Raw genomic sequence first — 21601 nt, 5'->3', positions numbered from 1 at the left:
TTAAATCCAGTGACTCCTTCTGTGTGTCCATGTTTACTTTCTGTTCCACTTTGCAAAGTAGATTACCATAAAGCTTTGATCAGAATCACAGAGTGCCGGGTTTTTTTTATCATTGCAATGTCTCTGCATACTTACTTCTCTTGAATTGGTCCCAAGTTTGATTTCACGTGTTTTTGAGCTTTGATTTGAGAGTGAGAGTCTGGAAACAGAGTTTCTGTGCGTCTTTAACGTGTTCGTTTTTGGGTGAAACACTGAAAACCTATTTGCATATTGTCTGCGCTCACATCTAATTAGGCCAATCAAACTTGTGCTGGAGAAACAGGCGCCTCACAGCAGGAGGCGATCCATTCATATGGAAACAAAACCTAATGGGTTTCAAAGCAGGGACGACAATAGAAACTTTCATCCAAAGAAATTACCAAGGGGGGGGAAGACTGCAATTAGCTTGAACAATAGAGTGACAGCAAAGACAAAAATGGAGGAGTTAACAGACCTGGGTGGTGTTTTGTTTCCTCTAGGTTGAGCCATACCTGCCTTATGAGTACACCTGTGAGGGGATGCTGGAGAGGGTCCACTCCTACATACAGCATCAGGTGAGGTCCAGGACAGACACAGACCGCTGCACAAAACACACACACAGACATGATGGGGATAATGATGATGAACTAGATGGTGATGATGTTCAAGCTGATGATGATGGCGATGGTGTTGATGAAGATGATGATGGTATCAGTCATTTATTGTCCTCGGGTTAAAGCTTGAATTTAATTAAGTTGTGTAAGCGTATTAGCAATAAGCTTCAGTATGGCTGTCATTTTTTTCCTCTTTACTCATATATATTGCTCTCAGCCTGTTGCCATGGCGAAGGACGGCTTTGTAAATGAATCAAGTCACCTGGTTATGGATACAGATAAATGGCGTTCCATGTCCAGTAGCCAACACACTTCCATTATCAAACCATGTAATCATCCAGTCTGGGCTAATAAACACTTTTTGACACCAATCAGTGTGATTTGTTGTAACATTTCTATAATATTACCTCGGGTTAAAGCTCCCTTTTGTTAAATCTGAGTTGTATACAGGAGACATCCCACCAGGCGGGATGAGGACATCTTTGGGAAACCAAATCAATCACTTAAATGGACTTTTCTGTTTCAGTTCTTTTTCCTCCACCGTCCTGTTTCGCTACAATAATGTACTAATCGTCACATCTTACACCCGCAGGACTTCTGTGCCACGGAGCCTCTCTTTGTCCCAGCCAACTTCTCCAGACCGGGCTCGGCTGGTGGCACCAGGACAACAGGGCCTCTCTTTGTGCCCCTGCCAAATTCCACAGCTCTCGGCTGGTCGTCCGACGTCTCGGCCCCCCCGGTCTGGCCTCCTCTCAGCTCTCTCCGGCTGCTCGTGTCACAGGAGGCCCAGTCCTGCGTGGACGCGTGTCGCTCCGCTGGTTTTGTCTGCGAGCCGGCTCACTTCAGCTTCATCAACAACAAGGAGGCTCTGCGCAGGTAATCTGTTACAACCATCACAGACTGCAGGTTTGCTGTTTCAACCACAGCTGGGGGGGTTGCTAAGTCATGGTTGTGTAGCTCTGAAGGGTTGGAACCAATCTCCACTGCCTGGGCTAAATCCAACACTGCGTTAGATCACAGGAGAGGTGGTTATTTATTTTTCTTTACCAGGAAGCCGCAACAGAATTTTCAGCCTCGTGTGATGAAATTTCAGGAGCCCTGAGACATCAAAGCCCCGTGGGGGGGCCTTCGAGTCTTCTTCAAGCATCACTCGTCTGGCGTCTATCAGCGTTCTACTTTTCTTCTTTGCTCCTGTTTCATCCTTCAACCATCTTTTGTGTGTTTTTTTCCGTCGCTGTTGTGATGCTCGAGCTGGTACAACTTCTCTCGGCTCTTTTTGTTTTGAACATCTTTTCCACAGGATGTTTCCATTTCTTTTCCAAATTAATATCCTTTGTGCTATGAAAGTGTTCTATTCCCTCATTTAGCTGGAGCTGACGGATTCCTTCACTTCTTGTCACCAAAATGTTCCTTTTCTTTTCCTCATTTCTTTTTTTAACTAGTGAGACCTTTGCTTTTCTGTGTCATCTCTCAGGTTGGAGGTGCAGTGCGACATGATAGACTCAGAAATCAACCACGTCCTTCCGGCGTTTTCGGTACTTCGACGGGAGTGCGGCCTCCAACGTGAACCCCTCCTCTTCAGCTGTGCAGGATACTCCCCCAAATACAGACGCCTTTGCCCCTGCAGGGACTTCCAGCGTGGCCAGGTGGCGCTGTGCAGGGACTGTCTGTGATCGTTCAAACAACGGTAAAGGGAAAAAGGCGGCCAGATGGTGGATGGACGATCCTTTCATGACCTTCACGTTGGCTCACCATGGATACCGCAGTGATGCGCTGTAAAGCTATTATTTCCAACTCTGTCTCACCCTTTATGTTGGTAAAGTCAGGAACGTTACACTCCAGAGCTGGCGAGTAAACTCAGACCTCAGTGTCATTCTCGACAGGGAATTCAAAAATCTCGTCTTGGAGAAGGCAGCTCTGGGTCAATATCCAATTTCCTCACTGCGCTCGGACAAAGGATGACGGACACCCAGGTTATCTGCTTCTCTGCTTCTCCCACCTCCAGTGATGAGTCATTTTCCAGGTGGAACCCCAAGACTGAGGTAACATCACTCAGTTTAATCATCTAAGGATGCACAAAAGGACAAAGACAAAGTGGACGCCGTTTTTTTTGTTTCGTTTTTTTCAATGAAATGGCCTTCGGAGCTCCCAGCTGGATTTTTAAAGCATTGTCTGGGTGAAGAAGAGAGAAAAAGCTAAATAAAACGTGTGACTCCATAATATATTACATTGTGTGTCATCTATAACGACCACCACCCTCATTTATTTAAAAAAAAACTTTTTCTTTGATTTAAATTAAGTGACAATAATTTACATAATCAATTTGTGCGCATATGTGTGTGTGTGTGTGTGTGTGTGTGTGTGTGTGTGTGTGTGTGTACAGGAATGACTGCTGTGAAAAAAGCATTATTCCTTTTACGATCCAATTACAAGCCATCCCATTTATCAGTTCTTTCGTCTGAATTAAAAGGCTTGGTTTGGATCTAAATCCATCCTGTAGGGGGCGCCGTTTTGAGTCGCTCAGTGGGAGGAGGATAAATTATACAGTCTCGCACTCAATACTCGTCTGTCCTTTGGAGCTGCACTGAACAAGCCAATGACCTCACAGTGTTCCGTGTTGAGCCTTCTTATCTGGAGTTCTGGTATCTGCAGGCTCTTGAATCACAGTGAATGAGCATTTTATTACAACCATCAGATCCAAATGTGAGACTATAAACTCAAAGTCATCTTCCTCTTTAGCTGTCAGATGTCAGTGCGACGTTGAAACATCTAACACTGCTGGCATCACGGACCTGGATTCCCCCTGGCGTTGCCTCTGAAGGACACAGATCGCGTGATGATAAAGTGCACAGCGAGAACCCAAATAACCCCCCTCACGCCGAAACTCCCGGCTAAAGTCTTCCTGAAAATAAAACCCCAGAAAGTGACAGCGAATGTGGCAGAGTTGTAAAATGGAATGATATCATATATGTAGCGGCAAACATTAACCAGTCAGACAACAGAATCGGCAATTTACACACCTGAGTGGTCCCTACTTCCTGTTTGGACTCTTTTTGGTTGGGATTTTACCCACCCCCCCCCCCCCCCCCGTCTCAGTGTGTGTTTTTGTGTGTATCTGTGTGGAACTCTAACATAAACCTCCACTGCCAACGCCGAAGCCCAGCAGGAGTCAAAACTGAAACACCACTGTGCGTCTTCAGTGTTGCTCTTTAGTTAGAAGAAGAGTTTTTGGTCAGATTTGCCCTGTGCGACTTGTAAAATGGCTCTAGAGACAATTGAGATTAAGGGAAGCAGCGATGATGGTGTGTGTGTATGGGGGGGGGGGGTGGTTAAGAAGAACAGGGGCAAGAGGAGAAGACGGAGAGCCGGGTGGAGACGGGAGCCAGGAGAACCATCCTTGTCAATAATGCATAGGTAATTGGCTGAGTCCTCCTGTGCCTGTGTGTAAATAAAAGAGTGGTGAATCAATAAGGTGCCCTGGGGGGACAAGTGAGAACGAGAGGGCGGGGGGGGAGTTCTTCTCCTCCTACACCCCCCCAACACCACCACCTTCTCTCTCTATTTACCTCTACTAAATGAAGAAGCCAGCTGCCTGTGGTTTTCTTGGCCGAAAATTGCGCACTCAAAGGCAATGCAGCAAACATAACAGTGTGTGTGTGTGTGTGTGTGTGTGTGTGTGTGTGTGTGTGTGTAGCGTGCATTTGCATGGATATCATCCTTTCAAAGTAACACTATTGTCTCCTCTCTCCCCACATTTCATCTGCTGCTCCTCTTTTCAACACTCATCTCCTCAACTCCTGCGTCATCCCCATCCGTCTCCATCTGCCCTTCCCTCGCTGCCACAGACCTGCGCTGGCACTTGCGAAGGCGGCTAAATCGAATAAGGACCCCTGGGAACTTTGGTAATGAGATAAGCAACTCTGTGTGTGCGTGTGTGTGTGTGTGTGTGTGTGTGTGTGTGTGTGTGTGTGTGTGTGTGCGAGAGAGAGAGTAGTTGTAGACCAGTTATGCCACATTGCCATTTACAAATACAGGGGGGTTCAGAATGCTATGGTCGCTTTAAAGGTTTGGTCATATAGACCGAATGTAGCTGCATTAGCCATGTAACCAGACAGGAAGTTCCTCCTCCTCCATGTTGCACAACTACATTTTTGTTAAAACCTGGAAACATTAACTGTGTTTTACTGTACAATATATGGTACCGTTCCCAACACTGGTTACATCAGGTGTGCAGCAAGGCTTACTGTTCGGCCCCACTCTGTTTAATTCCACTTTAATAATACAGTATAACTTAGAACATAATTGATGCCTTATTTAAGTGCGGGACTGAACTAGTTGAGCTAGATTTCCTGTTTCTGGAGACACATAAATAGGAGCAAGCGGAGGTAAAATAGGAAAACAATCAATAAGGATCGGAAATTTAAAGTGAAATTGGTTTCTTAAAGTAACACAGACCTCCTTTTTTTGCTATGAATAGATATTTTAGGGTAATAAAAGACATACTTTTAACATGGATGTATCCTTTCTTAGCGAAGCTTGGTGAAGAGGTAGATGACATTACTGATGAGAGCAGAGTCACAACAGTGGCCCGTCTTTTCCTGCAGTACCACCTGTGATCTGGTGAGGCAGTCAGACGCCTCTTAAAGGAGATTTTGAAATCAAAAGAGATATTTGTAACGAGGAAATCAAACGTAGGAGAGGAAATAAACATGGTGACATCCAATAAATGAACTTCTGGCAAAATGGCAGATTTCCCTTTTGAGTTTGGCTGTTTTAATCCTCGCAGCCTAAGCCTTTGGCTCATTGCTCCCATCAAATAAAAACTACTTCAGAGGACAGTAAAGCTGATTCTGACTCCCAACATATCAGCTACAATAATTTGATCTGTGGACCTTCATCTCTAAATCTGATAATCCAGGAGCTTCGAGACATTTGTCAGAATAACTAGCAGTAAACACACACACACCGCTAACGCTGAAGACATTTCAAAATCATCATAATTGGTTGTAAAGCATCACTGGAGACTTTGATTTTCAGTAGTTCAGCAGTTATTTGCAGCTTTAGTTTCGATACAGTTTGATTAAAGGATTTGCTTCACTCCTGTTAAATGAGCCTCTGAGGATGCAGCACCATTAAATTACAAACACCAGTTTCAACCAGTCAGCAGTGAGGATTTTAGGACACTAATTGTCTCTTTCTCCAGGTGGCTTGAAACAGAAACATTTTCCCCCAAGAAAAACGGCGAAATAAAGGAGAGAGAGGAGATAAATGATGCTGAAGCTGGCCTTGACGCTTTCCTCTGCCAAGGAAAAATGAAATTAATGATGTATTTAACTAGTACTCGGAGAATTTGCTGAGTAAATCGCACTTCATTGCAGCAGAAATAACTAGTTGAAAATGATGAACAGTGAGTTCCCGCAGGAAGCCCGATCCTGTCATTACTCTTCTAAATAAATGATGAAGAGGCAGGAGGACCATCATCCCTCAACACAGACCTTCAGGCAATTAAACCTCATTTGAAATGTGTTTATGAAACTGAGTCACATCGTCCGTCTGTCCAACAACCGCTTATTCAGACTTGGGCTCTCCAGGCTCTCCAGGCTCTCCAGGCTCTCCTCTCCTCTCCTCTCCTCTCCTCTCCTCTCCTCTCCTCTCCTCCTCTCCTCTCCTCTCCTCTCCACCTCTCCTCTCCTCTCCTCTCCTCTCCTCTCCTGTCCTCTCCTGTCCTCTCCTGTCCTCTCCAGCTCCTCCCAGATGGACATATCCTCCTCAAAATGGTGTCCAGGAGGAATCCTGACCAGATGGTCGAACCACCTCAACCGGCTCCTCAGAACACCAAGGAGCAGTGGCTCTACTTCAGATGTCTGAGCTCTTCAATCGAGGTTCCTACATAGGAAACTCACTCGTATTCGTGAGCTTGATCATCCCCCAAAGCTCATGACCACAGCTAAGGGACAGAACGCAGATTGACCAGCTCAGCATCTCCAGGATGCTTCTCCATCTCCTCCTCCACTTCCTTGGTGCAGCATGTCCTCTGTCCCCCGGACTGGGTAATCCGTCCTTTTCCACCCAAGGACCAGGGACTCCTGTTTACAATAAATGGGATTATAGATGTGGAGAGTCAGCTATTCCTCTCCTCTCCTCTTCATCATCTCGCCACCCACTCACCATATTGTTGCTCTTTAATTGACTCCAAACAGACAGACAATGTTCTAGGGCAGAATTATTGGTTAATTGTTTGAAGGATGGTGGTGATTATGATGACTCAAAATATGTCTATGACCTATTTTGAGCATGAACACTGCAGGCTCAGAGACTGGAGGTCAAACCACATCAGATTGTGATGTGTGTGTGTGTGTGTGTGTGTGTGTGTGTGTGTGGACCCTGGCAACGCTGCACACAGTTGAAAAAAAACCCTGACCAGCCCCAGGATAAAAATAATAATGTCCACGACACATTCGTGCACACGACCACTTCCAGCACTTCCCGTCACCCACTTCAACAACAGAATGGTGTCAGGTGAACCCCACGAGACGTCCAGCATGACGGATGCGGCATTTCATTGTTCGATGTGAATAGTTGCAGCTTATGCTGGGTACGAGACCGACGGAGGTGGATGGGAGCAGCTAGCAGCCAGTTTGGACCAGTATTATTCTGTATTATAGAGTTTTATAAACAGGGGATTTAAGTGTATGTGGGGAGTAATGATGCCTTCTGAGAGGACTCACACATGCATGAGAGAACATGCGACGTCCACAAAGGCAGAACAGAGCTGGAATCAAACCCATAACCTTTGTGCTAAGAGGCGACTGTACATTCCAGCCTGGACTGTTTTGGTCTTTATTCTTACAGGCCCGTGGTTTGGGCACAGAGTCGCTGAGGCGTTAATAACCCGAATGAAAGTGGTTGAAAAATCAACACGATCGCAGTTATTTAAATATTGAGCTCCTGTTTTGAAGCCTCCGGCTGTTTACTCCTCCGGTAGATTCCCTGTAGTCCTTCTGCTTCAGAAACACAGCTGGCTCCTCTGAAATTTGCATTTTCCTGATTAAACATGCTCATAAATCCTGAAACTGTGATATCAGCAAAGATGGCAGATTATAATTTCATAACGCATCATGTCGAGTATGTTTATACGGGCTTGTCTTCATGGACACGAGCCCGTGGCGGCGGCTGGAGGTTCCCTTTTGATTGGCTAAAGCTCACAGCAGACAAAAGCAAATTTGTCACAGACCCGCGATGGCAGACACACGATGATCCCAGAGAGGCGCGAAGAGCTTCACACCCTGACGTTTGAAACGCCTGTAGGAGAAAGAAGTGAGGAATCTTTGTCCCCCCCCACCCTCTGTCTCTGTCCCTCTCTCTCTGTGTCTATCTACAGGTATCGCCCACCTCATTCTTGCACTCTGCCCTTCCGACCTTCCTTGCATCCCCCGTGTAATTACGATTTTTGCACGTATAGTTCTACTTCTATTCTTCTCTGTTTATCCTCACCCCTGCTCTGTCTCCCCCTCTCCATCTTCACCCAGCTGTCCATCATCAGGAGGCTCTCCCTATATATGTCCGACCCTTTCTCCCTGGCTATGACCCATGTGGAACTGGCAATAGGTTATAAATGCTCAATGTCCAGTTTTTTTGTATTTAGCGCCCCCTGGTGGCAAGAATGGCTCCACCTCTCGCCTTTTCAAAAGTTTCAGAGAGGCTGCAGGGAGACTAAAATGTCACTTTCAGAGTTGATCAGAGTGTTGTTAAACACTAAAAGAATGTCTGTTTGCGTGTGTGTGTGTGTGTGTGTGTGTGGTGTGTGTGTGTGTGTGTGTGTGATGCTGATTGCACTCAGCAAAGTGGCTTAAAAGGGCGTTTTTGTCAGCCCAGTGAGACGGTTCATGGTACTCCTCACACTCGTCCAGCTTCGCTCCCCTTTTTGTCGTCTCCGGAGGTTCCTGGAATGGTGACAAACGCCGATGGCCCAAAAGGAATTTCAAACTCCAGAATCCTGTTATGTGCAGCATGTTGATGATTTCAGAGTGACGACTGTAATCCCGCAGATTTTTGCCTGACGAGTGCAGACAGGAAGTGCTTCCTCCTGACGGTTCTGGTCAGAAGATCATGCAGATATTTGGTGTATCGGAGTGACAGGTGAGCAGCTACACCTGTAGATCCCTGTAGCTCGGCAACACGCTGCTACGTTGCAGAGCTTCAGGGGTAATTTCACCTTTCTGCTCTTTCTAAACCAACTTCAAGAGCGAGGCTTAAGGAACACCAGTTCTGTCCATGGTGAAAGAATCCACTTACAAATAAACAGCAAAAACACAAGAACACACATCTTCAACAACTTCCTGTGTTGACCGATGATTGAGGGCTTTGCTGTCCTCTTCATCGCCTCTTGTTCCTCCGAGTCTACTTGCTCCATTTTATAATTGCATTATCATCCGTCTCCGGGAAATGAATGACTCGAGGAAGCAGACAGGTGCACGACTGGTGTCCTCGGAGGAACGGATCCGCTCTCTCAGCTCTCCCCTTTTATCCCTCTCTCCATAACAGATTGCTCTTTTCATCCAGCTCTGCTGAAGGCGTCCTGGTTTGCTGATAGCGAGTGAAAGAGGGAAAATGACCAGAGAGCCACAAAATCAAAGGCGGCAGAGTCCATCAGAGAAATGGAAGTTTTCTTTACCTGGTGGGTCTCACCTGGGTTGCCCTTGCCTCATTCAACTTGGGGGGACGGAAAACCCCGCGGGATTTAGGCCCTCGGGGAATGGGATTCGCCACCCGATTGATTGTTTTCTGCAATGATATTTGGCCACAGGGTGGCGCTCAGGTTCAATATCGGAAGGACGTTTACAGCTGGTTATGAGCTATTATGTTATTTTCAACTTGAAGCGAAGACAAACATTTTCAGTGTAGAAGCATGTTTACCTGTGTTATTGAAAATTAATTTAGCGGTTTATAGACATTCATTCACTTCTTCTTTTATAATGTATAGAACTGGGTTTAGGGCAAGTTTTGGGTCAGAGTAAGAGGAAGGGAAATGAATGTATACATTAAACACACGCAGACACACACGCAGCTGTGTAAACTACTGCACCGACATCTAGTAGGCACCAGGGCGTGCTTCCGTTAGCAGATGCCATCAGTCCTTACAGTCCTGCGTGTTCAACTAAATGTCTACAAAGTCTGAAGAAGATGAAAAAGCAACGTTTACAACGATTTACAGTTCAGGCGGCAGAAGGTCAGCAGTCACAGCGCTGCAGAGCTAAACCCAGCACACGCACCCACGCGCACACACACCGTCAAATGTTCTACAGACCCCGTCTATAGGCTCAAACACATGAGGGAACGCGACTCTTATCTTTTCCTTTAAGTCACACGTGGGAATCATGCGGATGCTCGTTGTAAAGGACTATTTTCAAGGGCAGAAATCGGCTCACAGGTTGAGTTTGATGTGTTCTCAGCCTTTAAGTGGTGAAGAAATATCTCCGTTTTTAAAGAACCCGACTGCAAAACATTCTCTCAGACACAGGCAATCTGATTAATGTAAACATTATGTGCTACACTAAAACACAAGTAAATACACAAGCAACACAACAAACATGCAAAGATCTGTACTTTCCCGCCGCACCTCATTTAATGCGGCTTCCCAACCGGCACCGTAGCGCGCATACAGCATTGTTTACTTGATCACAATGCATGTCTGCAGTTCACAATAACTCTGCTGGCCGTGCACGGGATACAAATGTGATTGATTTCTAATTCCTAGATAAGATAAAAACAGTTTGACGTGTGGTGCAGTTAGAAATAGTGAGGATAGAGTTATTGTGTATTGTAATAATTATGATTGAGGGTATTAACTAGAAAGATGAATATTTCCGCTTTAGTCTATTATCTGTCCTTTTAGGGGGGATGAACTCATATTTTTTTTCATACCTGCCAAGTGCTGGATGTCGTTTGATCAAAAAAGGACGGCATGTTTCTGCAGCAAGCACTTCTTAACAAAGTAGATTCTTTGTAGCTTTTATAGGGCCTGTTTAACAGCGAATAAGTATTCTGTTCAAGAAATAAACCTAATTTCCTTGGCTGTATTAGCTCAGCACAAAAGAAAATGGCTAGTTTTATTAACAACCATTCAGTGTTACTAGCATCATATAAAGGTCCTCATTCGACAGTTTAAAGATTTTTCTTGCTGATGTTGTCAGTTTCACTGTGCAAAGGACACTTTATAACCAGTGGAAATGGCCGATATTGTCCTGGACAATGGAGAGAGACAGGTACAGGTGACACTTTGCGATGCCCCTTAAATCTTCAGGAACATCATGTGTGCTTCTAGAGCTATTCTGATCTTTCTGAGCTCTTCCCGGTTCTCTGGACACTCCCGACAGATGTGCTGCACCTTCTCGTAAAGGGAGTGCAGATTCTCCACTTCTCTATTGAAAGCTGCAGTGACTGCCTCTGTGTTGGTGGGAGGCTTGGAGGTGCCATCACGCAACATCTTCAGCCGCTTGGCCCAGTTCTGCAGGGCCACAGTGAGGACCAGGCTCTGGTGGGAAGGGAGGGGGACAATGGTTCATGGCTGAAGTACTGCAGGACTTTGCACAACATGCGATCCTCACCCTCTCTCTGTCGTCTTGGAGTTTTGTTATCTCAGATTCAAACGCTTCATTTTCATGGTGGTGTTCTGTCACCTCCTGCTTCTTCTTCTCAATATCCTCCACAAATAAAGTCTTCTTCTGCTTTATCTGCTTGAGCTCTGCATCCAAATCTCTCAGTTGCTGAAAACACACGTATTCATGAGAAACCCTGAAAGGGAGGGGGGATCTAGGCCTGCAAGTTCTCGGGTCCCACCTTTTTCATCTTTGTGAGATTCCGTTTCTGGGCCTCGAGGGAACGCTCAATTTGGATACTTCTGTAGTGCTTGGCCCTATCCGAGGTGTGCCTCAGGACCATGACCCGGTCGAAGATGTTGCAGCACTGAACCGCTGTTGCTTCACACTCTTTTAACAGCTTCTCCCCTTCTTTCACCTTTCTGTTGAGTTGTAACTGCACACACACACACACACGCACGCACGCACACACACACACACACACACCACACACACACACACACACACACACACACACACACACACACTATGTATTTGTTGAGTTTCAACATTTAAAAACTGTGTGGTCACTTGGTCTAATTCAGGAAATGACATAATAGATGTACTATAATACAAATGGAATTAATAAACTAACAGTTATTATATAGATACACATTATTATATTAATAATTTGAGACTGTTTTAACAGTCCATTTCACTCCCTTTCTTCCTTCTTTGTTAACACAGCCTTGTCTTTTTCTCTAACAGCTTTTGGGTAAAGATAAAGACAAACCACACGTCACCTCCTTGTTCTGAAGCTCCAGCTTCAACCGCTCAACTTCTTCATTTTGCTTCTCAAATTCTGAGCGAGCCTCTTTTTTGAGCTGTATTTTCTTCTCCCACAGCATTATCTGCTTTCTGTTCATTGCATATATGAAATTATTTGATAATCAGAAAATAAAAATATTTACAGTGGGAAAAATGCTGTTTTTTGGGGGTGTGGGGGGGGGGCTTACTCAGACTCCAACAAACAGTTGTAAATACTCTCTTTTTCCTCCTCGATCCTCTCATATTTCATATGAATCTCGGCAGCTGCCTTCTCTGCCTCCTACGAACATTATGTTGAAATTTGAATATATTTTAGCTCCAAAAAACAACAGAGAAATACTGTCTGAGTTTTCCTCAACGCAAGAAAATAGAGATTTAATAAATACAGACACAATAAAGGATGGAGGGTTGTTTGAAACCTTTCAGGATCAGGTATGGGTCTGTATGAGTCTGTCTGTTACTGTCTGTTGCTTTACAACAGTAAATAACTCAAAAGAAGCGCACCTTGAGCCTCCCGAGGAAGTCCACCTCCAGCATGGTCTTCTTCTCCTCCAGCAGCATCCTGTGTTTGCCGTTCTCGTCGATCTGGGTGTTGATCTTGTTCAGGCTGACATTCAGCGCGTTGGCCTTGTTCTCAAGCTGCAACAACTCCCGGTTCTCGATCTCCATCAGACCTGTTGGAGTGACTTTATAGTTAAGAGCAGCTCAACTCTTAAGCACTGACTCCTGCGTGCTGCTTTGCCTTACGCACCATCTTGGCAGGTTTTCTTCTTCTGCAGGATGGTGTAGTCCATCTGCAGTTTCTGGATGACTTTGTTGGTGTCCTCATATTCCAGGGTCAGTCTCACGCGAGTCTCCTGCTTTGTTAACCAGAGCCGGGTGTAGTTCCTCACATTTTCCTCCAGCTTCCTCCTCTGTCCCTTTAACTCGTTTATCTTGGTTTCATATGGACTATAGTCCTCCTCCTGGAAACAGACACGGCAGCAGAAGTCAGTGCAACCGTTGCAACAGATGGGAAGGAATGTTTCACTGATTTCCTCACCCCAGTTCTGGCTGCAACTTCTGCCATCTTGTTCTTGATGTGTTCGATTGTTCGATAGTTCTGCTCAACTTCTCTATTAAGGTGATACAGTTTCGCCTCGCATGTTTTATGGTGCTTGGTTTTCTCTGCAATCTCCTTCTCCTGGTCCTCCAGGGTGACGTTCAGGGCGTCCACATCGTTTGCAACTTTGGTCCTCTTGTTTTCTACTGCGGCTATTTCATTCTCCAGCTCCGACTGCTGAGACATCTACATTTGAAATTAAAATACCAGGTAAATAATGGCGTCATACTTATAAAAATAACCTGCAATCGCCCCCATTTTTACCTTCTCGTTCTTGGTGTCCGTTAGCTTGTCGAAGAGCTGTTGGTAGTTCTTGGCGGTCCTGCTGTGGACGATCATCTGCTGCATTTGGGTCCTAATCTTACCCTCCAACTCAATTCGCAGTGCACATTCCCTCTCCAGTTGCTTCCTATGATTGTTAAATACAGACTGGGCAGTGCTGGCCTCCTGTAACGATGAAGGAAAGATTTGGAGAGTTAGATGTATATTATATAGAGAAACACAAAGTGGTTGTAAAAGCGTTGTCCTGACAACCTTCTTCAGACTGCGTAGAGTAATTTCAGCCTCCTTTAGAGCCCTCCTGTGAGAGCTGTACTCAGCCAGTAGCACCTCTGCTTCGACCTTTCTCCTCTCAATCTTCTTTTCTAAGTTTTCACATTCATTTTGAGCCATGTGCAACTCCAGAACGAGCTTTTCATTCTTCTCCTGCTGTTCGTTGTTGGATTTCCTGTGTATCTGTATCTCTCTGTCCAGGAGACTCACTTCATGCATCGCATCACTGAGGAACACAAAGACAACGGTAGCAAATGGACGGATGTATGTGTTTAGTTTAATACAGATTACGGTTTATTTTTTAATGATGGATCATATTTGATCTCTACATTCATGACGCTTCGATATGAGTCATCCAGGTATATTGATAATTCATCACATGGATACACAGTAGTGCTTGTGGATTAATAAAACAAGCACACTTACCACAATTCCTCGTGGATTGCATTCTTCATTTGAACAGATTTTTCCATCATCCGCAGCCTGCCCTTCCACTTCTGCTCTACCAGTTTACGGTTCAAAATCATATCCTCCAGGAGCATCTCAGCCTGCACAAAGACAATCATTTGCATGAACGTCAGCTTTGCCGATGACAGTGAGACACTTTCCCCTTAACCTTTTAAAGCTGTTCAGAGACATCTGTGGCTCTGGAGCGGAGAGAATAAACTTCCTCTCTGCTTACACTAGCCACCTCTGCTGTGACACCCTCGCTCTCACTGAGACTTGGATCACATCATAACACCATCAGTCCAGCTGCTCCAACACATGCTCTGACAAATAAACTCCCATTTTTGTGGTGTGGTGGTGGGACTGACACCTCTGGGTGAGGCCTGCCCTCCACCAGGACATCAGGGTGATTTTGCAACAGATACAGAATTTGAGGGGGAAGTCTGACAGACAGACAGACAGACAGACAGACAGACAGACAGACAGACAGACAGACAGACAGACAGACATAGATAGATAGATAGATAGATAGATAGATAGATAGATAGATAGATAGATAGATAGATAGATAGATAGATAGATAGATAGATTTTTTTTTCTCCCTTTATTGCTTTTCTTAATATTCAAAACTGGCCTCCAATAGATTTATCAATGACTGCACAAATCAGCATGAAGTCCTATCTGGAGCAACACTAAATACTCCTCAAGAACCAAAGACATTCTCGGGGAATTTTGTTTATGTGGGCAGTCCAGAAAGTCCAGGCATTTAAAGGTACAGGGCCTCAAATACCGGAGTTCTTTTTGTGGCAAAATCCATGAACAGAAATCATTTTATAAGCCAAGAAATCCCATTAAGATCAATGGTCTTGATGTTTCAGACAGAAAAGAAGTGATCTATTGTGGCGAATCAGTCCCCTCTTGACTGAAGTAAGGTTAGAATGTGCAAGTCTGCCGAGAACAGGAATTGTGCATTGATGAGCAAATGGTTCCATTTACTGAAATTACATTTTTTGATGCCCAGTGTTCCAGCATGTAGCAGGCAAAGCAAACCTGGATTGAAGGTGTTTGTCTTGGCCCCACCTATTGGTCTGGTGTTGGAATTCGTGGTCTCGCAAGGCAAGACTACCTTTAGAGTTAAAGGAGGAAAGGACGTTGGAGACCAAGCAGCTCTTCATTTGACAGAGTCTGTTCCCCAAGAAACCCACCAACTCCTTGACAGTTTTTTTTTGACAACATTCAACCTCCTCAGGCCCAATTATCAGCTCGTATGATTTTTCATATCACTGCGATGCAGATGACACCAAGCTGTACTTGATTTTTCCCCCAGATGAACCCTCAGTCTCATAGAAAATCCCAAACTATCCCTCAAAGACATTCGCTTGGATATGTTGGATCACCACATCCAAATTAACCTTGCAAAAACACCTTCCTAAATCAGGCGTTTCCCAACTCAGCAGCAGGTAAAAGCTTCGGTGATCTCATACTTCAGATGGTCCAGAATACGGAGAAATATCTGGTCCTTCAACAACCAAGGCAGGTCCACATCACCTGACTACTTATCGAGCTCAACTTGCCACCAGTAGCTGCTGGCATTAAGTTCGAGACACCGATGCTGACCTCCAGAATACTAGCGGGGTCTGCACCCCATCCTGTTTGAGTTGATGATACCCCTCATCTGCTAAATGTAAATGTAAATAAATGAGAAGGGATTTTTGTCACGTTTTTGGTCTTGTATGGCGAGTCAGGCTTTTCGGTGGTGATAAGCCCCAATACAAGTGGCGACAAATACAAGTTTTAAAAGTATGACCATGTGTTGAGGTATTCGCCCCGGTGTTCTTTATGTTCAACAATGGTGTCCTTACCTCAGAACTGGTATTTTTGGCTCTCTCTTTCTTTTCTGATTGAGCAGTAATCTGAACTTCATACACCTTTATCTGCTCCGTCACTCTCTCCAGTTTCTTTGTCAGACGCTCTACACACAGATCCTGATGACAGACGCAGATGTTCAACCAGAAACATTAAATGAATCCGCGTGGCTGTGTGTATGACCAACGTCAGCCTGGCAAGTACCTGCTGGAACTTCTCCTCCTCAGCTTTTTTCTTCTGAAGCGAAGTTTCCTGAATTGTATTCTTCTTCGCTTTAAGGTCCATATGCAGGGCTTCATTGTATTTTTGAGTGTAAAGCAGCTTGAGATGTAGGTCATCAAGTTCTGCCTGTTTCGTGTTAACTACAGAAAAGAAACAAATGACACTGATTTAAGTGAATAGCTCAATACGAACATGTTCTATGATGTTTTGGAGGTCAAAGGTTAGGACCAAACTTGGGCCTTGTGAAGGCCTCTAACAGCTCAATAAAGTCTTTGGGTATGAATATTAGAGTTCGCTGTCACCTTCATTTTCAAGCTTGATCTTTTCATTCCTGATTTTGTCTAAGTCATTCTTCAGTTTTTTCTCTTCATTTTGAGCTTTTAAGCACTTATTTCTGGACGTATCAGCTACAGCCATGCATTCGTCAAGCTGGTCCTTTTTTTTGGCAATGACAGCCTTTAAATTCCCAATATCCTTTTCCATGTCTCGAAAGGCCTTTTGCTCCTTCCCGCTTTTTCTCTGGACAAGGATGTAAAAAAAGACAAGGTTTGAGTCAAATATGATGTCTAAACGTCGAGCAAAAATTTATATTAGTGGACACGGGACCAAGGCCGATGGAAGGAATGCTTTCACTTTTGTCCACATATATTCAAATGAAACAGTTTATTTCAGTTTATATTTGGTTTTTTCAGCTTTATTTTTCCAAGAATTGAATTGCTTAAGATGGGTTGCAAATCATGTGGGTGGATTTGTTGTGCTTAATTTTTAAGGGAGGAAGACCAGGAAAAGCTTCAAACCTTCTCCCCCAGCTCCATTGTTAACCTTTCCAGGTAATTTTTCAGGTGCTTGTTCATCACTTCCTGGAATCTGACCACCATGGGCTGCAAAGAGAAAACAAAGACAAGAGTAACATAAATATACTTTCTCAATAGTCATTGCAAAAATTATTGAATAAATTATACTGACATCTCCATCATCAGGAGTGAGCAATTCCTTTGTATCTCCCTCCATATTTGTTGTTTGGCCCCTGAAACACAAAAAATAAAACATTAGAATTAAATTCAGGCATAGAATATGTAGAAAACTCAAACTACTTAATCAAATCCCGGCCAAAAAGAAACAAAATAAAAATTACTTACCTTTTAAATGTCTTCGGATTCCGATTCAAATAAATATTAAAACCAAATCTACTGGTCAAATTTTAAGGTTAATGCAACCACTAAAGCTCAAAGACCAGCACTGGCTTTGATGTTTGAGAAAAATCCAAACATCAAAGCCAGGTGGATTTTTCCTTCTGCGGTGCCCATTCTGTTTTATTGTTCGACATGATGGGTGAATAAGAGATATTAATCTTAGATGCAACATTTTTTTAAATTAAAATAAAATTTAAATAACATTTCTCTTTTGATTAGTCATTGATTTTTCAAATGTCTATATTTCCTCAACACAAATGTTAACTTTTAAAACTCCTTAAAAGCAGGCACTGAACCGGCTGGCTCAGATAACTTTAAATGAAATTCCCGAAACTGGAAATCTGCCTTAAATCCCACCTCCCAAAAGCCAGTGAGCCTAAGACTTTAAACAACTGTAAACTGATCTCTGAATTCTGACGGTGCTCTGGTGAGTGAACACATAAAAGAATTTCTGTCCACCCTTTCTACTGTCACCACTTTAGTCAGGACTGTGAAGGTCATGACACAACGCCAGCTCTCAACTGGAAACAATCTGCCCTTAATTGGTTTCTCAAAGGCATGGTGTTTTAGTCAAGTCTCCTTCAGCTATTGGTCTTTCTCAACAAGCAGTTGGGTGGTTTAAAAACAATCCTGCATGTAGAACCGGAGCTGCTCCAAAGCTTCAAATAGATTTACTGTTCAAAATACTAATCTCTAAACTCCACACTTCTTTTCTATGCTGATGACACTTGTATACTGCAATGCATCCGCTCCTGATGAGGTTTACAGTATTTGGCATTTAATAAAGTCATGAACTTGCTGTAACCTTGTTTGAAAATGCAGGCAAAATTTGCAAGGCTCAGTTTAATATTTTTGTTAGCACAACAATCGAGATCATGTTTTTGAAGTTTATTTTATTTATCTGCATTCATATTTCAAAAAGTGGACATAACAAACATTCGCAAAGTTCATGAGTGAACTGAATTTTATATTGGCCCAAAGAAGATCATCTTGTCAGTCTGTGCAGATGATGTGTACTCTCTGTCTACAAAATATCCATGTTCAAGTAGTTGCTGGTCAGTACATTCTCCATCTCGTCACGTAGCTCTGGGTAGGACTTATATGTACAAGGGAGCTCCATAACAGATCCACAGGTGTGAGCAACAGGTCGCCGTGCCAGGCCCTCCAGAGTTGTAAAAGTAATGTGGATTCTACTAACGCAGATTATATCTGATCCTGTCACAAATCTCAGCAGCTTTCTCAAACCAACCTCATCCAATTCTTGTATGTACTGACGTAGGAATCCAAGGGTTTGTCTTTCAGCTGAAGACAGTGGAAATGCTTTAATCATCTTCAGGACTTTGGTGCAAGTTGGCTTTTTGTCATTATACATGTCATGTATATCCGACGTCGTGGGTAAGATGGCCCGCAGGGCTAGCCCTGCGGCTGCAGACATGTTATCAAGCGCATACTTTGGTTGCTGAATCATTTTTATGTGTGCTAGTTGAAGAAGGACTGCTTTCAGAGTGTCTTTGGCGGGGACTTCTTTAACCCCCATTTGATCTAGTAGGTCCAATAAGTCATCTTGGTTATCACTGTCCGTGTCCATTAAGGCAGCCATTATGAGATCTCTTTGACATTGACTCAGATACAACAGCAATGATTCAAACAGTAACTCTGCAGACACAGCATGCTCTCCGAATATCAATGCTGTTGTAAATGCTGGGGCAAAACGCAAGGGGAAATATCCTTGATCCGTAAATCCCTTAGCCAATATTCGTCCCACAGACTTCCACTCTTCTTCCTGCCATCTTGGAGACAGGGTTGGCACTCTCATTTCTGCCCCCTCTGCTGCACAATCCAAGAAGTCTGTCCAAAAAGCAGCATAAACATCTCTGGCTAAACCATCTGCATCAGCACCTCTTTCATTAAAGAAATTGTACTTTAAATGGTAGCTAAGAATGGCCTCATTTTTGAACTGGCCAATCATTTCGTCTACCAGATTTGCTCTGTGAAGTTTAATCCGTACATGGAGTTGCTGATATTCAACGAAACTTATTTGGCCAGTTTCTTGAACATGGCCATCTAAATTAGAGGTAGATGTGGAGGGTACACTGAAGACTTCGTCCGCAGGAAACAAAACTGGAACAGTATCATCCATGTTCCAATTAATGGGTTCATATACTGGGAGACCTTCAAATGCTTCTGAATCATAAGACTGGGAGGAAGGTTCAACAACATCCAAATCAACAGGGGAATCTTTAGGTGTTCTAGATGATTCTGCACTAAGTGGGTTATCCTGGTGTTCATAAGAATAGACCAGTCTCTGCTGCTCTTCAGGAGTTTCAGAATGTCTCTCTAGCTTGCTGTCCATCTCAGTGTCAGGAAACGTTATGGAACTCGTGTTGAGGTAAAACCGTAAAATCCCAAATTGGGACTGTCTGGTCAACTCACCAACAGTAGTGCTCTCATCAGTTTTGAATTCCTTGAAGTCAAAAATATTGTGCTGAAAGTGCTCCCATTTTCCATTTTTTGAATTTCCATTTGGAAAAAACAGCTTTCTTGCATGGGACGCAAGATCTTTTCTGGTTGAATCCTTGGATACTTCAAGTACCTTGATGCCCCCTCCACAACAATTTCTCATATATTTTCCCTCATGGATCCACCCTAACTCTATTTTTATTGAACTCTTTGCGTTTTTAGATTGATAGTGGTTTTCTGTTAGTACACCTGAAAGCAACAATTCCGGTTCAGGTTCCTTGTCACGGCTCACTGTTGCTGTCCACATTTCTTTTTGCAGTTTATCGAGACAGTATTGTCTTGTGGCAGTTCTGTCCCCAAAAACAGGTATATAACATGCAAGCAAATCATCCTCTAAATCTATGATGAGTGATGTGTAAATCTGTAAAGAAAAAGTATTTTTCTTACCATGTTATAGTACAATTATGTGTTACGCATTTAATAAAAAGAAATAAAAGTGACTATAGCAGATTTAACTGCTACAGTTGTCAGAGATTACGTCATGTTATTGAGTCCATCCGCCAAATTTAAACACTAAAATAGAGGCAATGAACCAATTTACAATACATATTAGTGTATCAAATCAATTATTAGGATTTAAGGGTAGCTTTAGGAACAAAGGTGGCACATTTTAATGAAAACTTACCAAAAATGGATTTCAAGGCAGGACATAATGAGTATTTCAATTTAAGTTTGACAGAAAGATGAATTTGAAGCTTGACAGAAAGATGAATTTAAATATTTTCTGTTGAAATCCGTGTTACCTCATCTTGTTGCATTTGGACTATGTTTTTTTCTCTTATGCCTCGTTGTCGAAGAAAGTTCCACAGCCCGTCGTCTCTCGTTTGATCTGCCATCTGTACAGTTAAATGCTTCTGTGTCCGAATACATGAGCAATTCCAGCATCAGTCTCCATTATAAGATAAGAGGCTAAGCTATGGGCTATGGTCTCTGGTTCCACAATGGTGTCCTTACCTCAGAACTGGTATTGGCGCTCTCTTTCTTTTCTGAGTGAGCAATAGTCTGAGCTTCACACATCTTTATCTGCTCCGTCACTCTCTCCCGTTACCTCGACAGAAGCTCTACACGCAGATCCTGATAACAGACGTGTTTTATAAGTATTACACACTTTGTCGTACTGGCACCCAATTTTGAACTGAACAGATCGCCAATACTCAGAAGGTCCTACAAACGTAAATAATACATCCTTCTGTAGCTACAAGCCTCTGCCACCTCACAAACATTATACTGACATCTTCATGAGCAGTGAGCAGTTCCTTTGTGTCCATTTTCTTTGTGTTTTGCAATGAAACAGAAAATAAAACAAGTGGAATTTGATAAATTAAAAAAACAGTGGGTTAAAATTAACAAATATATAAATAACAGTAACAGCAAATGTGCTTACGTGCTAAATATCCACTTCCAAAGAAATAAACTTTAAGCCAAATAAATCATGCTGGTGGAGTAGATACAAACGTCAAAGGCCAGGGCTGGCTTTGATTTTAAACCAAAATGAAGATGAATGAGAGAGAGCTTTGATCATAAAGCAAAGAAACTTGGTACAAGGTTACATACAATAAAAGAGCATAGTCTCCCATATCTCGGAGCTTGTTTTCCAGCTGCCCAGAAAATACCGGGTCATCTATATTCAGGGCATACACATTAGCTGGTATAACCCTTTGG

General features: G+C 43.4%; 2 protein-coding genes and 1 long non-coding RNA gene across 6 annotated transcripts in view; 1 reads left to right on the top strand and 2 right to left on the bottom strand.

Annotated features, from left to right (window-relative positions):
- The window catches only part of LOC130527608 (alpha-1,6-mannosylglycoprotein 6-beta-N-acetylglucosaminyltransferase B-like), a 46912-nt gene extending 44058 nt beyond the window's left edge, over positions 1-2854 (top strand). For all 4 annotated transcript variants that reach the window (XM_057036268.1, XM_057036265.1, XM_057036266.1 and 1 more), the window contains 3 exons: positions 519-593; positions 1225-1508; positions 2107-2854. In XM_057036268.1, coding sequence (XP_056892248.1) covers positions 519-593; positions 1225-1508; positions 2107-2305 — 558 coding nt within the window. In that variant the 3' untranslated portion in view covers positions 2306-2854. The remainder of the gene's footprint in view (positions 1-518; positions 594-1224; positions 1509-2106) is intronic.
- A 7384-nt stretch (positions 2855-10238) lies between these two features.
- Positions 10239-13788, bottom strand: LOC130527989 (coiled-coil domain-containing protein 40-like). Its single transcript, XM_057036856.1, has 10 exons — positions 13674-13788; positions 13404-13586; positions 13080-13325; positions 12789-13002; positions 12542-12711; positions 12226-12317; positions 12013-12127; positions 11472-11666; positions 11240-11398; positions 10239-11166 (listed from the first exon to the last, which is right to left on the bottom strand). The coding sequence occupies exons 2-10, from the start codon at positions 13485-13487 to the stop codon at positions 10924-10926; spliced, it is 1518 nt and encodes a 505-aa protein (XP_056892836.1). The 5' UTR covers positions 13488-13586; positions 13674-13788; the 3' UTR covers positions 10239-10923.
- Positions 13789-13797: 9 nt separating this feature from the next.
- LOC130527990 (uncharacterized) lies at positions 13798-16129 on the bottom strand. The gene is made up of 3 exons (XR_008951168.1): positions 16001-16129; positions 14118-14239; positions 13798-13917 (listed from the first exon to the last, which is right to left on the bottom strand). It is a non-coding gene; the product is annotated as an uncharacterized LOC130527990 (long non-coding RNA).
- Positions 16130-21601: the final 5472 nt, after the last annotated feature.

Source organism: Takifugu flavidus, chromosome 6 (genome assembly GCF_003711565.1).
Source record: "Takifugu flavidus isolate HTHZ2018 chromosome 6, ASM371156v2, whole genome shotgun sequence".
NCBI classification, from domain to species: domain Eukaryota; kingdom Metazoa; phylum Chordata; class Actinopteri; order Tetraodontiformes; family Tetraodontidae; genus Takifugu; species Takifugu flavidus.
This window is presented reverse-complemented; position numbering and strand designations above follow the sequence as displayed.